This window comes from Salvelinus fontinalis, chromosome 5 (assembly GCF_029448725.1).
Source record: "Salvelinus fontinalis isolate EN_2023a chromosome 5, ASM2944872v1, whole genome shotgun sequence".
Classification (NCBI taxonomy): Eukaryota; Metazoa; Chordata; class Actinopteri; order Salmoniformes; family Salmonidae; genus Salvelinus; species Salvelinus fontinalis.
Window position 1 is genome coordinate 7,574,281 of NC_074669.1, and position 16,428 is coordinate 7,590,708.

Below are 16,428 nucleotides of genomic sequence, written 5' to 3' on the forward strand. Positions count from 1 at the left end.
GACCCATCACCATGCATCATTGGAGTTCGGGAGGACCCCCCCAGCGTTACGAAACGGTCAACATAGTCAAAGCACGGTCACTCCTAAAACGTATTCTAAACAGAAAGGAACAACACAGAAACAACACACACAATAAACAATTCTTGTATATTTTCTGTTTTTATATTATGGGTTGTCCGAGGGATAGGCTGGGCCGCCAGGGTTGTTTTAGGATTGGTGGGGTGGTTTCCCCTTGATCCATACACACACACAGAGACACAAAGACATAAAGACACACAGACACACAGACACACAAACAAACAAACAAACCACACAGACAGACAGACAGACAGACAGACAGACAGACAGACAGACAGACAGACAGACAGACAAACCACACACACAAACAGACAGACACAGACAGACAAAACACACACACACAAAACACACACAGACAGACAGACACACACACTTATGCATATTCGGTAAAAGCCAAAGTGCAGTCATTCTGGTATGACTTTCATTTCTGCGCCTCATCCTGCCTGAGAGGGAGAGATGGAGGGAAGAAGAGAGAAAGATTATCTCAAGAGACCACAGAGAGTGCAGTGCTGTCTAACCAGGTGTGTGTGTACGTGTGTGTACGTGTGTGTGTGTACGTGTGTGTACGTGTGTGTGTGTACGTGTGTGTACGTGTGTGTGTACGTGTGTGTACGTGTGTGTGTGTGTGTGTGTGTACGTGTGTACGTGTGTACGTGTGTACGCGTGTACGCGTGTACGCGTGTACGTGTACGTGTGTGTGTACGTGTGTGTGTGTACGTGTGTGTGTGTACGTGTGTGTGTACGTGTGTGTGTACGTGTGTGTGTACGTGTGTGTGTACGTGTGTGTACGTGTGTGTACGTGTGTGTGTATGCGTGTGTGTGCGTGGACGTGTGCGTGTGCACGTGTGTGTGCACGTGTGTGTGCACGTGTGTGTGCACGTGTGTGTGCACGTGTGTGTGCACGTGTGTGTGCACGTGTGTGTGCACGTGTGTACCCTAGGCCATTTACCTCAGAGAAGGGCTCAAAAGAACCTTTCTATCACTTTCCATTTGCTTCTAATAGCCTTACTTAGACACGGTATCTAGGCCTGGGGTCACAGGGTTCAACCCTCTATTCTCCTGTTTCAACTCACTTCCGTGCAAAATGACAACTATGCTAGTGGAGAAGAGCTAGCTGTAGCTAGCTTAACTGTGACGACCCCTTCCATGACACCTGAAGGAACGGTTGCCCAACAGCCTGTGGTGTGCTGTGCCACGCAGACACTGCTGTTCTTTGCGTGCCTTCGCTGCTGTCAGATGCCCTTAAGTGATGCCTCAGTCGTTGTCTGCAGCAAAACCAAGGCAAAGCCACTAGACTGAAATGCTACTTAATGAAATTAACTGTACATTACGTGAGGAGGAGAGCTGGCAAAGAAGGGAATTCGTGCCTATTCCCAGTCATCCCAAATGAGAACTTTCCCCTCCCCTCCCGCTCTCTCCTCCCCTCTCTCCTTTCTTCTGATAACCCCAGCTCCGCTAGCTAGCATATAGTTACCCCTGGCTAACCCCAGCTCCACTAGCTAGCATATAGCAAGAAACAGAGCAAGAAACAGAGCAAGAAACAGAGAGAAAGCGAGAAAGAGTGAGAGAGCAAGAGCAAGAAAGCGAGAAAGAGAGCAAGAAGGAGAAAGTGTGAGAGAGCGAGAAAGAGAGCGAGAAATAGAGAGCGAGCGAGAAAGAGAGCGAGCGAGAAAGAGAGCGAGCGAGAAAGAGAGCGAGCGAGAAAGAGAGCGAGCGAGAAAGAGAGCGAGAAAGAGAGCGAGCGAAAAAGAGAGCGAGCGAAAAAGAGAGCGAGCGAAAAAGAGAGCGAGCGAAAAAGAGAGCGAGCGAGAAAGAGAGCGAGAAAGAGAGCGAGAAGAGCGAGAAAGAGAGCGAGAAGAGCGAGAAAGAGAGCGAGAAGAGCGAGAAAGAGAGCGAGAAAGAGAGCGAGAAAGAGAGCGAGAAAGAGAGCGGGAAAGAGAGCGAGAAAGAGAGCGGAACAGAGAGCAAAAAAGAGAGCAAAAAAGAGATCAAGAAAGAGAGCGAGCGAGAAAGAGAGTGAGAAAGAGAGCGAGAAAGAGAGCAAGAAAGAGAGCGAGCGAGAAAGAGAGCGAGCGAGAAAGAGAGCGAGAAGAGAGCACGAAAGAGAGCGAAGAACAGAGCGTACGAAAGAGAGCAAAGAACAGAGCGCAAGAAAGAGAGCAAGAAAGAGAGCGAGCAAAAGAGGGAGTAAGAAAGAGAGCAAACAATAGAGACCAGGCAAGCCTTCCCGGTATTCAATATACCACCCAAGCATACTGTCAACTGGACTTCGCTGCTTTGGAACTCCTAAATAAAGTCATCTCGATGTAATAACAGTCACTCACTGACTACAGTATACAAATGTTCTATAATTTTGCAGATAAGGTTAGCATTTTCGAAGACAAACAATGTTGAAGTGCAGGGCAAGAGGGAGCTGCCTTGTTCACATAGAGAGCATTCTACTTACAGCACTAACGGTCTATGAAGATCAAGTCAACAGTAGCTATCCATCCACTCCTACGCACGCAAAGGTCTGTCTGTCTGTCTGTGTCTGTGTCTGTGTCGGTTGTAAATGCTCCTTTCCAGACAGGTCTTACAGTAAGCTGTGTGTTCTAGAACCTCGGATCAATTCTAATATCCTCGTAACAGACTTAAGACACCACACACCCTCATGGAGAAGGACCTGGTGAGTAGGAGTCAGAAAGCATATTAGAACAAGCCTAGTAAAGAGAAAGGGAGTGAAAGAACATTATGGAGGAGAGAGAGAGAGAGAGAGAGGTAGGAAGACGTTGACTCAGGGGCAAAGCAATGTTCTGTTAGTCCCTGTTCCATTCAGCCAGGAGAATGCAGCGACAAATTATGTCTCCTGATCAGGACATACAGTTGAAGTCATTGTCCATTTGGAAGACCCATTTGCAACCAAGCTTTAACTTCCTGACTGATGTCTTGAGATGTTGCTTCAATATAGCCACAAAAATGTTCTTCCTCATGATGCCATCTATTTTGTGAGGTGCATCAGTCCCTCCTGCAGCAAAGCACCCCCACAACATGATGCTGCCACCCTCGTGCTTCACGGTTGGGATGGTGTTCTTCGGCTTGCAAGCCTCCCCCTTTTTCCTCCAAACATAACGATGGTCATTATGGCCAAACAGTTCCAGTTTTGTTTCATTAGACAAGAGGGCATTTCTCCAAAAAGTACGATCGTTGTCCCCATGTGGAGTTGCAAACCGTAGTCTTGCTTTTTTATGGCGGTTTTGGAGCAGTGGCATCTTCATTGCTGAGCGGCCTTTCAGGTTATGGCTAGAGATTAGCCAGCTAATCTTTGTATTTCAAGTTTAGCCAACTTGGATCTATTTGCTAGCTAACAAGGTTGAACAGTTGAATTGTTATGAAAGCATCCTTTTGTCTGTCTCCAACTGTTTGAACAGCACGTTACACGGAACCCAAACTGGCTGCGCGCGTGCGTGCGATATCGTGCAAACATTTATTTTGCCCCCCCCACACCAAACGCGATCACGACACGCAGGTTAAAATATCAAAACAAACTCTGAACCAATTACATTAATTTGGGGACAGGTCGGAAAGTATTAAACACGTATGGCAATTTAGCTAGCTAGCTTGCACTTGCTAGCTAATTTGTCCTATTTAGCTAGCTTGCTGTTGCTAGCTAATTTGTCCTATTTAGCTAGCTTGCTGTTACAAGCTAATTTGTCCTGGGATATAAACATTGAGTTGTTATTTTACCTGAAATGCACAAGGTCCTCTACTCCGACAATTAATCCACACATGAAACGGTCAACAGAATTGTTTTTAATCATCTCTCCTAATTCTAGCCTTTTTTTTCTCTTGACTTTATATTTCGATTGGCAACTTTCATAAATTAGGTGCATTACCACCACCGACCTTGTATAACCAATGAGGAGATGGCAGTGGGTACCTGCTTCTATAAACCAATGAGGAGATGGGAGAGGCAGGACTTGCAGCGCGATCTGCGTCACAAATAGAACTGACTTCTATTTTAGCCCTTGGCAACGCAGACGCTCGTTGGCGCGCGCGAGCAGTGTGGGTGCAATAATTGAATAATATAGATTTCTAAAATTATTTTGCAATTCTCGTTGTAGTCAGCCTGTTAGCCTGTCCACTTAGTTCAGATGTTGAAATCAAGTAGCGTACCTTGTTTCTCTGAATGAAAATTAGTTGCCAATTCCTTATATAATTGGGTTTTATGCTTAATGAACATTTATAAAACACAGACCAGACGGCTAGTATAACATTCTTGTACACCAATGCTGCACACGACCAACTGAGCATTCATTTTCCAGAATCAATGTTCATTGATACTCTCGTTTTAGTAGTGTCTTCTCTGTGCAATTTGAGTAGTTGAGACATAAAACGTTGAAACATAGAAATGTTAACTTGTCCTCTTTTACAGTAAAATAACGTCTCAATGTGTTTCAGTGTCCATATTTATTTAATCTTTATTTAACTAGGCAAGTCAGTTAAGAACAAAATTCTTACATTCAATGACGGCCTAGGAACAGTTCAGTCCTGTTCCCTTCAACAGGAACTGCCTGTTCAGGGGCACAACAAGAGATTGTACCTTGTCAGCTCGGGGATTCGAACTTGCAACCTTTCGGTTACTAGTCCAACGCTCTAACCACTAGGCTACCCTGCCACCCCATATGACCCATTCTGTTAGACCAAACCTCAAATGCAAATAGCGAGTTGAAAGCGCTTGCCAGGGAGAGAGATGTGATCTCTCAACTGTTGGCGTGAGAGGCAGGGGAAGGGCTTGGTGAACGTTTAAACCACAGAGGAAGAGGTGAAGCGAGAGGTTTCACTCCCCCTGACATCAGTACAAAAATAAGGTAATGTGTTTCTATGAGTTTATTTTGGACCTACTGTGAGCTTGTCGCCTGCCTTCCCATCTTTAGGACAACAACTCCCATTGTTAGGGCGGAGACGTGCATCTCGTCATTATATACAGATCTCTGGTGTAAATGGGAAGGTGCACATGGCACAGAGGAGCGAAGGAGACGAGACCAAAAATACAACATGACAACAAGCAGACAAACGCTCATAAAACAAAAATAACAACACCTTGATTCTTGCGATACAAGCATTTGGAATATCGCGTAAAAACATTATATCAAATGAATTTGAATTTGATATATCGCACAGCCCTACGACACTGGGCTTCTTTTACACCACTGTCTGTTAATTTAACACTTACCGTGTTCCTTTAACACCAGAATCCACACTATAAATGTTACACTGGAAAATCAACACTAGGTAATACTGGCCAATTTGCTGTGAATATCTTCAGCTTTAGCAGAGAAAACTCACTTACACTGCTGCGGTGTGTGTGCGTGCGCTAGCGTGCGTGTGTGTGAGATGGTACAGATAAAGCACAAGGGTTGAGATGAGGACATAGCTGCGAATGAGCATTGACGGCAGCTATGAAAGTGGCCTTACTGAAGAGCTCATTGACTTTCAAAGTGGCACTGTCATAGGATGCCACCTTTCCAACAAGTCAGTGCGTCAGATTTCTGCCCTGCTACAGCTGCCCCGGTCAACTGTAAGTGCATACCACTGCTGGCTTGCTTCTGAAGCTAAGCAGGGTTGGTCCTGGTCAGTCCCTGGATGGGAGACCAGATGCTGCTGGAAGTGGTGTTGGAGGGCCAGTAGGAGGCACTCTTTCCTCTGGTCTAAAAAATATCCCAATGCCCCAGGGCAGTGATTGGGGACACTGTCCTGTATAGGGTGCCGTCTTTCGGATGGGACGTTAAATGGGTGTCCTGACTCTCTGAAGTCATTAAAGATCCCATGGCACTTATCGTAAGAGTAGGGGTGTTAACCCCGGTGTCCTGGCTAAATTCCCAATCTGGCCCTCAAACCATCATGGTCACCTAATAATCCCCAGTTTACAATTGGCTCATTCATCCCCCTCCTCTCCCCTGTAACTATTCCCCAGGTCGTTGCTGCAAATGAGAATGTGTTCTCAGTCAACTTACCTGGTAAAATAACGGTAAAATAAAAAAAATTAAAAAAATTGTGAAGTGGAAACGTCTAGGAGCAACAATGGGTCAGCTGCGAATAATGGTCTGGGGCTGTTTTTCATGGGCTAGGCCCCTTAGTTCCAGTGAAGGGACATTTTAATGCTACAGCATAAAATGACATTCAAGACAATTCTGTGCTTCCAAATTTGTAGCAACAGTTTGGGGAAGGCCCTTTCTGTTTCAGCTTGACAACGTCCTTGTGCACAAAGCGAGGTCCATACAGAAAGGGTTTGTTGAGATCGGTGTGGAAGAACTTGACCGGCCTGCACAGAGCCCTGACCTCAAATCCATTGAACACCTTTGCGATGAATTGGAACGCCAACTGCGAGCCAGGCCGAATCGCCCAACATCAATGCCCGACCTCACTAATGCTCCTGTGGCTGAATGGAAGCAAGTCTCCAGCAGTGTTCCAACATCTAGTGGAAAGCCTTCCCAGAAGAGTGGAGGCTGTTATAGCAGCAAAAGGGGGGACCAACTCCATATTAATCCCCATGATTTTGGAATGAGATGTTTAACAAGTAGGTGTCCACATACTGGTCATGTAGTGCATTTATAAAACACACACATACTGTCTACACAGACAATGAAACACACACACACACATTTGGCTGTGTAACTATGGTGTGAGTGACTGCTTTAATAAATAACCAGACCCGGCCCTGTGTATAATGTGAGTTTATATATAGCTCTCTGAATCTCCCCTCCAGTCATCTCAGCTGCCCATTGGCCAGAGGTCATGTTACTCATCAGCAGCAGCAGCATCATCGTCGTCGTTATTATTAGGTGTACAGCTCGCCTCCAAAAGGACATGGTCGCCCGCCGGTTATCCAGTCTCACATGACTCCAGTCTAACCATGAAGGGTAAGCATGTGCTATCCCAGTCAGATTCCAAATCAAACCTTTAACATATGAAGCCTATTCATGTGTCTGAGTTTGTGAAATATTTGATGTTATCAGGAGCATTGTTCCCATTTTCTACAGAGCCTATGGAGACAATAACTGTCTCCATGTGTCTGCTACAGGCTGATGTCGGTATTGGAAAATATCTAGCCTGTGTTTGAATCATTTCCATCCACTACCTACTCAAATAAAAACAGACGCACCACTAAGTGCATCCTGCCGGGCTGTTTCACCGCCTGATAAAACAACTGCACCGTCCACAATCTCAGGGCTCTCCAGAGGGTGGTGCAGCCCAACGTATCACCGGGGGCCCACTGCCTGCCCTCCAGGACATATCCAGCAACCGGAAGTCAAAAGGAAGGCTAAAAAGATCATCAAGGACCTCAGCCACACGAGCCACGGCCTGTTCACCCCGCTACCATCTAGCAGGCACAGACCGTACAGGTTAGAGGTCGACCGATTATGATTTTTCAAAGCCGATACCGATTATTGGAGGACCAAAAAAAGCCGGAACGGATTAAATCAGCCGATTTTTTTATATTTATTTGTAATAATGACAATTACAACAATACTGAATTAACACTTATTTAAACTTAATATAATACATCATTAAATTCAATTTAGCCTCAAATAAATAATGAAACATTTTCAATTTGGTTTAAATAATGCAAAAACAAAGTGTTGGATAAGAAAGTAAAAGTGCAATATGTGCCATGTAAAGAAGCTAACATTTAAGTTCCTTGCTCAGAACATGAGAACATATTTCAATATTCCCAGGTAAGAAGTTTTAGGTTGTAGTTATTATAGGAATTATAGGACTATTTCTCTCTATACCATTTGTATTTCATATACCTTTGACTATTGGATGTACTTATAGGCACTTTAGTATTGCCAGTGTAACAGTATAGCTTCCGTCCCTCTCCTCGCCCCTACCTGGGCTCGAACCAGGAACACATTGACAACAGCCACCCTCGAAGCATCATTACCCATCGCTCCACAAAAGCCGCGGCCCTTGCAGAGCAAGGGGAACAACACTCCAAGTCTCAGAGCGAGTGACGTCACCGATTGAAACGCTATTAGCGCGCACCCCGCTAACTAGCTAGCCATTTCACATCGGTTACACCAGCCTAATCTCGGCAGTTGATAGGCTTGAAGTCATAAACAGCTCAATGCTTGAAGCACAGGGAAGAGCCGCTGGCAAACACACGAAAGTGCTGTTTGAAGGAATGCTTACGAGCCTGCTTCTGCCTACCATCGCTCAGTCAGACTGCTCTATCAAATATCAAATCATAAACTTAATTATAACATAATAACACACAGAAATAAGAGCCTTTGGTCATTAATATGGTCGAATTCGGAAACTATCATTTCGAAAACAAAACGTTTATTCTTTCAGTGAAATACGGAACCTTACCGTATTTTATCTAACGGGTGGCATCCATAAGTCTAAATATTGCTGTTACATTGTACAACCTTCAATGTTCTGTCATAATTATGTACAATTCTGGCAAATTAATTACGGTCTTTGTGAGGAATAAATGGACTTCACACAGTTCGCAACGAGCCAGGCGGCCCAAACTGCTGCATATACCCTGACTGCTTGCACGGAACGCAAGAGAAGTGACACAATTTCCCTAATTATAAGAAATTCATGTTAGCAGGCAATATTAACTAAATATGCAGGTTTAAAAATATATACTTGTGTATTGCTATTAAAGAAAGGCATTGATGTTTATGGTTAGGTACATTGGTGCATTTTTGCAAATGCGCTTGTTAAATCCTCACCCGTTTGGAGAAGTAGGCTGTGATTCAATGAGAAATTAACAGGCACCGCATCGATTATATGCAACGCAGGACACTAGATAAACTAGTAATATCATCAATCATGTGTAGTTAACTAGTGATTCTGTTAAGATTGATTATTTTTTATAAGATAAGTTTAATGCTAGCTAGCAACTTACCTTGGCTTCTTGCTGCCCTTGCGTAACAGGTAGTCAGCCTGCCACGCAGGCTCCTCGTGGAGTGCAATGTAAGGCAGGTGGTTAGAGCGTTGGACTAGTAACCCGGAAGGTTGCAAAAACAAATCCCCGAGCTGACAAGGTAAAAATCTGTCGTTCTGTCCCTGAACAAGGAAGTTAACCCACTGTTCCTAGGCCGTCATTGAAAATAAGAATGTGTTCTTAACTGACTTGCCTAGTTTATAAAAATAAAATATATATATTTTTTAAATCGGCCAAATCGGTGTCCAAAAATACCGATTTCCGATTGTTATGAAAACTTGAAATCGGCCTTAATTAATCGCCCATTCCTATTAATCAGTTGACCTCTAGTACAGGTGCATCAAAGCTGGGAAAGAGAGACTGAAAAACAGCTTCTATATCTCCAGGCCATCAGACTGTTAAATAGTCACCACTAGCCAGCATCCACCCAGTACAATGCCCTGAACTTAGTAACTGTTACTAGCCGGCTACCACCTGGTACTCTCCCCTGCCCCTTAGGGACTGCTGCCAAATGTACACAGTCATTTAACACTGGCCACTTTAATAATGTTTACATACTGTTTTACCCACTTCATATGTATATAATGTTTTCTAGTAAGGCATCATCTTATATAACTACTGCTGTACACACCTTTCCTATTCATATACTGTCCACACTGTCTATACACACCATCATATACATATATATTGATATTCCGGACTCTGACATTGTTCGTTCTGATATTTCTTGATTTATGAATTAATATGTTTGGGATGTGTGTGTATTGTTTAGTTCAGTATCACTGTTGGAGCTAGAAATATAAGCATTTCGCTGCACTGATAACATCTGGAAAATGTGTACTCAACCATTTGAAAGCCATTGTTCAGGTCTTGCACCCTAAAGTTAACACCATTTAGTAGTTGTCATTTTTCTCTCTCGCTCCCTCCATCCTGCTTTTCAATGATGGATTGGTAATGCATGAGGGATTAAACACCTGTCGCACCCGTCCGTTTCAAAGGGGTACATTCGGTCATGGGACCAACATACACAAGAATACACAAACACAATGACACCCCAATCCTCTACCAACCTTGTGAAGGTCCGACAACAAGCCATTGCACGATGCCTAGATGGACACACACACAGTGGTGGAAAAAGTACCCAGAATTGTCATACTTGAGTAAAAGTAAAGATACCTTCATAGAAAATGACTCAAGTAAAAGTTAACCAGTAAAATACTACTTGAGGAAAATTCTAAAAGTATTTGGCTTTAAATATACTTAAGTATCAAAAGTAGAAATAATTTGAAATTCATTATACTAATCAAACCAGACGGTATCATTTTCTTCTTTTTGAAATGTACGGACAGCCAGGGGCACGCACACACACTGAGACATCATTTACAAACCAAGCATGTGTTTAGTGAGTCCGCCAGATCAGAGGCAGTAGGGATGACCAGGGATGTTCTCTTGATAAGTGTGTGAATTAGACCATTTTCATGTCCTTCTAGGCATTTAAGATATAACGAGTACTTTGGGTGTCCGGGAAAATGTATGGCGTAAAAAGTACAGAATATTATTGAGTAATGTAGTGAAGTAAAAGTAAAAGTTGACAAAAATATAAATAGTAAAGTACAGATACCCCAAAAACCTACTTAAGTAGTACTTAAGTATTTTTACTTAGGTACTTTACACCACTGCACACACACAAGTTGTCTTTGAGATCATCATTCTGACCACGACACCAAAATGACCTATTAACTCTGGCATTTATTACTGCACCAATCAATGACCTCGGTGGACAAGCTCAGCTTCACTCACTCCAGCATCTCCCATATGGTCTTATATCTATCCATCTTGTCATGGTCCTGTCAACCTTTTCTTCATCTCTCCCCCATTAGGGGTTCTCATATCACCCTCTTTTTCCCTCCATCATTGCGTTTTTCATCCCTCCATCATAACAACGAGAGCATCTCTAAGCTACAGGACCGTTTTGCTAGCACCGACTGGAATATGTTGTTTTGGGAGTCATCCGACGGTATTGAGGAGTTCACCACATCAGTAAACCTACTTCATTAATAAGTGCATCGATAACATCATCCATACAGTGACCGTATGTACATATCCCAACCAGAAGCCATGGATTACAGGCAACATTCATACTGAGCAAAAGGCTAGAGCTGCCGCTTTCAAGGAGCGGGACACTAACCCGGACGCTTATAAGAAATCCCACTGCGCCCGTCAACAAACCATCAAACAGGCAAAGCGTCAATACAGGACTAAGATTGAATTGTACCGGCACTGACGCTCGTCGGATGTGGGAGGGCTTGCAAACTACAACGGATTACAAAGGGAAACCCAGCCATGAGCTGCCCAGTAACGCAAGCTACCAGATGAGCTAAATGCCTTCTATACTCGCTTCAAGGCAAGCAACACTGAACCATGCGTAGAGCATCAGCTGTTCGGGACGACTGTGTGATTATGCTCTCCGTTGCCGATGTGAGTAAGACCTTTAAACAGGTCAACATTCATAAGGACGCAGGGCCAGATGGATTACCAGGACGCGTACTCAGAACATGCGCCTACCAGCTGGCAAGTGTCTTCACTGACATTTTCAACCTGACACAGTCTGTAACACCTACATGTTTCAAGCAGACCACCATAGTCCCTGTGCCTAGGAACGCGAAGGTAACCTGTCTAAATGAATCTCGCCCTGTAGCACTCACATCTGCTGCTATGAAATGCTTTGAAAGGCTGGTCATGGCTCATATCAACACCATAATCCTAGACACCCTGATACCCACTCCAATTCGCCATAATCCCAGACACCCACTCGAATTCACTTACCACCCCAACAGAACCACAGATGATGCAATCTCTACTGCACTCCACACTGCCCTTTCTCACTTGGACAAAAGGAACACCTACGTGAGAATGCTGTTCAGCGTTCAACATCATAGTGCCCACAAAGCTCATCACTAAGCTAAAAACCCTGGGACTGAACACCTCCCTCTGCAACTGGATCCTGGACTTCCTGACGGGGCACCCCAAGGTGGTCAGGGTAGGCAACAACACATCTGCCACGCTGACCCTCAACACAGGGGCCCCTCAGTGGTGCGTGCTTAGTTCCCTCCTGTACTCCCTGTTCACCAAAGACTCCAATACCATCATTACGTTTGCCGAACACATGCCGGTGGTAGGCCTGAACACCAACGATGAAGAGACAGCCTATAGGGAGGAGGTCAGAGACCTGGCAGTGTGATGCCAGTACAACAACCCCTCTCACAACGTCAGAAAGACAAAGGAGCTGATCATGGACTAAGGGAAACGAAGGGCCGAGCACGCCCCCATTCACATCGATGGGGCTGAAGTGGTGTGGGCCACAGTCATGGAGGGCACAACAACACCTCCTCACTAAACCTCTTCCCCCTCAGGAGGCTGAAAAGATGTGTCATGGGCCCTCAGATCCTCAAAGAGTTATAAAGCTGCACTAGAGAGCATCTTCACTTGTTATGGCAACTGCTTGGCTTCCGACTGCAAGGCGCCACAGAGGATAGTACGTATGGCCCAGTAAATCACTGGGGCGGAGCTCCCTGCCATCCAGGACCTCTATACCAGACGGTGTCAGACGAAGGCACAAAAATTGTCAAAGACTCCAGTCACCCAAGTCATAGACTGTTCTCTCTGCAACCGCATGGCAAGCAGTACCGATGCACCAAGTCTGGAACCAAAAGAACCCTGATCAGCTTCAACCGCCAAGCCATAAGTCTGCTAAATAGTTAGTTAAATAGTTAACCAAATAGCTACCCGGACTCTCTTTTCTGACTCATCACGCTCTGCTGCTGCTTATTATCTGTCACTTTATTCCTAGTTATATTTACCTCAATTACATCAAACCCCTGCACATCGACTCTGTACTGGTACTCCTTGTATATAGACAAGTTATCGTTACTCATTATTACCCGTTTTACTTTTCTATTCTTTTTCTTTCTGCATTTCACTGTTAGTCCACACCTGTTGTTTACGAAGCATGTGATGAATGAAATTTGATCTCCCATGTCACCTTCTCTCTGACTCTCCTCCATCAGTCTCAGTGGGTCCTTATTTCTCCTTCCATCCTTCTCTCCCTCATCAGTACGGGACACACACACACACACACACACACACACCACACACACACACTCTAGAGAGCAGCAGAATATGGGCCACATCTTCCGATGTCCAGCTGGGCATCGTGCTTGTTGTCAAGGCCTTCATGAAGTGGGTAGATGACAGAGTCATAACTTCATTGACTTGAACAGTAGCCAATAAAATGTGCATAAGGTTAAGTTTGTGCTGTGTAGTAGACTACAATTGCTCTCTGTCTCCAAGGCTAAACAACGCTGCACTTAAACATGAATTACAGACATATCAACCAGTCCAGGTCTGAAAGCACAAACTGAAGGGGGGGAAACGGTCTGAAGTCAGAGAGGGAGAGGCAAATAGAGAGAGGCAGAGAATAAGGAGAAAGATAATAAATATCTTTCCCAGATTAAAAATGAGAACATGAGACCTGTCAACACCGCCACATCAACCAGAAGTCAGGCAACGAATGCAGATAAAAACGATTTGTTGTAGCTGGTGCCTGGTTCATATTTTGTCAGGGTTCCAACGAGGCCACGATTGCCTTGTTATCTCTCAGCCAGAATGTCATGTTGAGGAGAACCAGCCAAACAGCAGGCCTCCACCCCTTCCTCTACCCTCCCTCACCCTGACGGCGGCACACCTTTCAGTGGGGACTTAAATCCTGCCGTGACACCGCTGCCGGGCAGACAAAGGAAGTGTTATGTTCTGTCACTGTGTTGTGTTCTAGATCCTTGCTGGGAGATGATATCAGTGGTGGCCCAGGAGCACACAGACAGACAAAGACAGACAGACGTGTGTCTTTATGAAGAAGGAGCATTGATCTCTCCATAACCACACACACGGACACACAAATAACAGAGAGATGGGCCTAATCTTTCAAATATGCTTAGATATGTCATCTGACAATACAGAGGAATCTTCTATACAGTATCAAGCAACAAATGGCTGAAATAATTCCATAACAAAATACAGCAGGGTAAACATTATAAAACACACAGCAAGTGATTAAGAGGCCGATCTCCACACAAGCCATATTCAGCCGTATACTCCTTGAATGAGTTCACAAACAGGCAAATCCGTGTACCTGCTAATTATTTGTAGGTTCTGGGCTTATCATGCCAATGCAAAGTTGTCAATTGCATTTTAATTACTCTCCTCTCTTTGCATGCAAATATGAATTAAGACTCTGTCCATGCCTGATTCACCGGAGTTTGCATTGTAAATAGAGTGCAACTAAGTCATGAAACAAATCTGTAGTCAATTTAAAAAAAACTAAGGCAAATGAGAGAATACACTTGTCTTGCAATGTCTCACATGTTATGATGGAAAGAATGGAATTGGCAAATGGGCATGGAAGTGTAATAAACTCACAATATGTCCCTTCCTACCCCTACAGATGCTACATGAGCTGTCAAAAAACATTAAATATGCTGAGCTGTAGCTCTAAAATCCATATCAAAATCTCTCTATTTTCAAATTTAGGACTCCTAAAACGGAAGTGTCAAACAAAAATAAAGTGACAGGTCTGCATCGCATACGCGGCTCGAGAGGTGCATGATGTCACCACCAAAACCACACACTTGCATTTCAACACAATTGATCTGCACAAACCACACTGTCATGATAACCTCTGAAATTAAATTGTATTTGCTTTAACAAAATCTTCTACATTGTAGATATAACATGTATTTTAGACTCGAAAAAGTATCAACATCCGCAGAAGTCACCGGGCCTGTGTGCTGTCAGCCAGCTAGCCCTCTAGCTAGCTTAGCTGTCCAATGTACAGTAAATACCAAGCCAACGTAACGTAGCTAGCTGGATAAATAGCTAATAAACTAGCTACTTGAAACCTGTTCAAAACGTTAGTCAAACAACGCACCTTGCGAGGGAAATAACGTTACACAGAACACGGCTAGGTTGCTAGCTAAATAAATCTGCCTAAAAATATACTAGTGTGTAACAATACATTTTCAGGACCTAATCTGGGCCGCTGACTGTGCTACACAGGCCACGGGATGCTCCGCCCGCAGGTTAACGTTACCGCTGTTTCCTAAAAATGAGAAGATTGCATAATGATCTCAACTTGTCAAGCTAACTAGCCATCTAGAGGAAAGTGAACTAATCATCACTGGTAGTCTTGTTCATCGTACATGTTCTGATACAGTAAACCCCGTTTGATTTGTTGTCAAATATCACCGGCCACAAAAATGGATTATTAACTGGTAATGGTTAGCTATGTGCTGTCAACGTGACAGCGGGAAAGGGGTAGCTGTACTCACCCCATTAACCAATCCATGGTGATGCTTGTATCTAGGAATAAATCCACCAGCAAGGGTTGGAGGCGACCCACTACTTTATCCGGCCAACCCTCGCTTCGCCGCCTGGTCCCGACCCGTCTCTCTCCGTGGATCGGTGTCTCTCGGTCGTCAAATGTCAAAAACGTATCCCTGGTGTCCTTGTTTTGAACCTGAGCTTAGATAACAACAAGAACATGAACAACTATCTAGTTAGTCGGAGCCGAGGTGCTGCGCCGAGAGCGAGCGAGAGAAGCGCAGCATTGAGTGACTTTGAGCTCGAAGACGAGCGGAGGAGAACCGGCAACAGTCTCGGTCCACTTTCCGGTCAGCGAGGTATCTCGTGGCTTCGGTTTTTATGTCGCCGTCCGCTAGCGTACCTAATGTCATTTGCCGACTGCAGGACTGAATGAACCGAATCTTGTCTTGGGACGCCGCTTGTCTAGCTAGCTAGCTACACTCTGTCATGAATGCTAAATTGCACGAAAATTACTATGCAGCTCAAACCGCTAGCTACAGCGGTCTTCAGCTGCTGCTGCGAACGAAATCCGGAAGTAAACACAGATCCGACCAACCCCCTCCAATGCGTATGCGTTGTGTTTCGTCACAAACAATGAAAATAGATGGGATATGTAGTTCAAAGAAGACCCATCTTCCTTCAAATTACCTCTCAGTTATACATGCAACAAAATAAATCGAATGTAGCTTTATTAGTATGGCATATCAACAACTGTATTTATTGCAGTCATCCCATTGATTGCAGCTAGTTAGGAGGTATTGCATTATGCATTGTTCATGTGTGACAATTGGCACTTTTTTTGTGATGCATCAGGGATATTCAACTCTTAAACTATGGCCTGGAGCCTGGTATCCCATGTCTAAATCAGTCTCTAATTAGAGGGAAATAATGGAATAAAAAGAAATGGAACTGGCTTCACGGTCCAGAATTCAATATGAGGGTGATACATGATACATCCACAACGTTGCACTGACGAAGACTTATATTATTGTTGT

General features: G+C 44.3%; 1 protein-coding gene across 1 annotated transcript in view; it reads right to left on the minus strand.

Moving 5' to 3' along the window:
• The window catches only part of LOC129855015 (MOB kinase activator 2-like), a 103,040-nt gene extending 87,081 nt beyond the window's left edge, over positions 1 to 15,959 (minus strand). Inside the window, exon 1 of the mRNA XM_055922251.1 lies at positions 15,400 to 15,959. Coding sequence (XP_055778226.1) covers positions 15,400 to 15,416 — 17 coding nt within the window. The 5' untranslated portion in view covers positions 15,417 to 15,959. The remainder of the gene's footprint in view (positions 1 to 15,399) is intronic.
• Between the last annotated feature and the right edge of the window lie 469 nt (positions 15,960 to 16,428).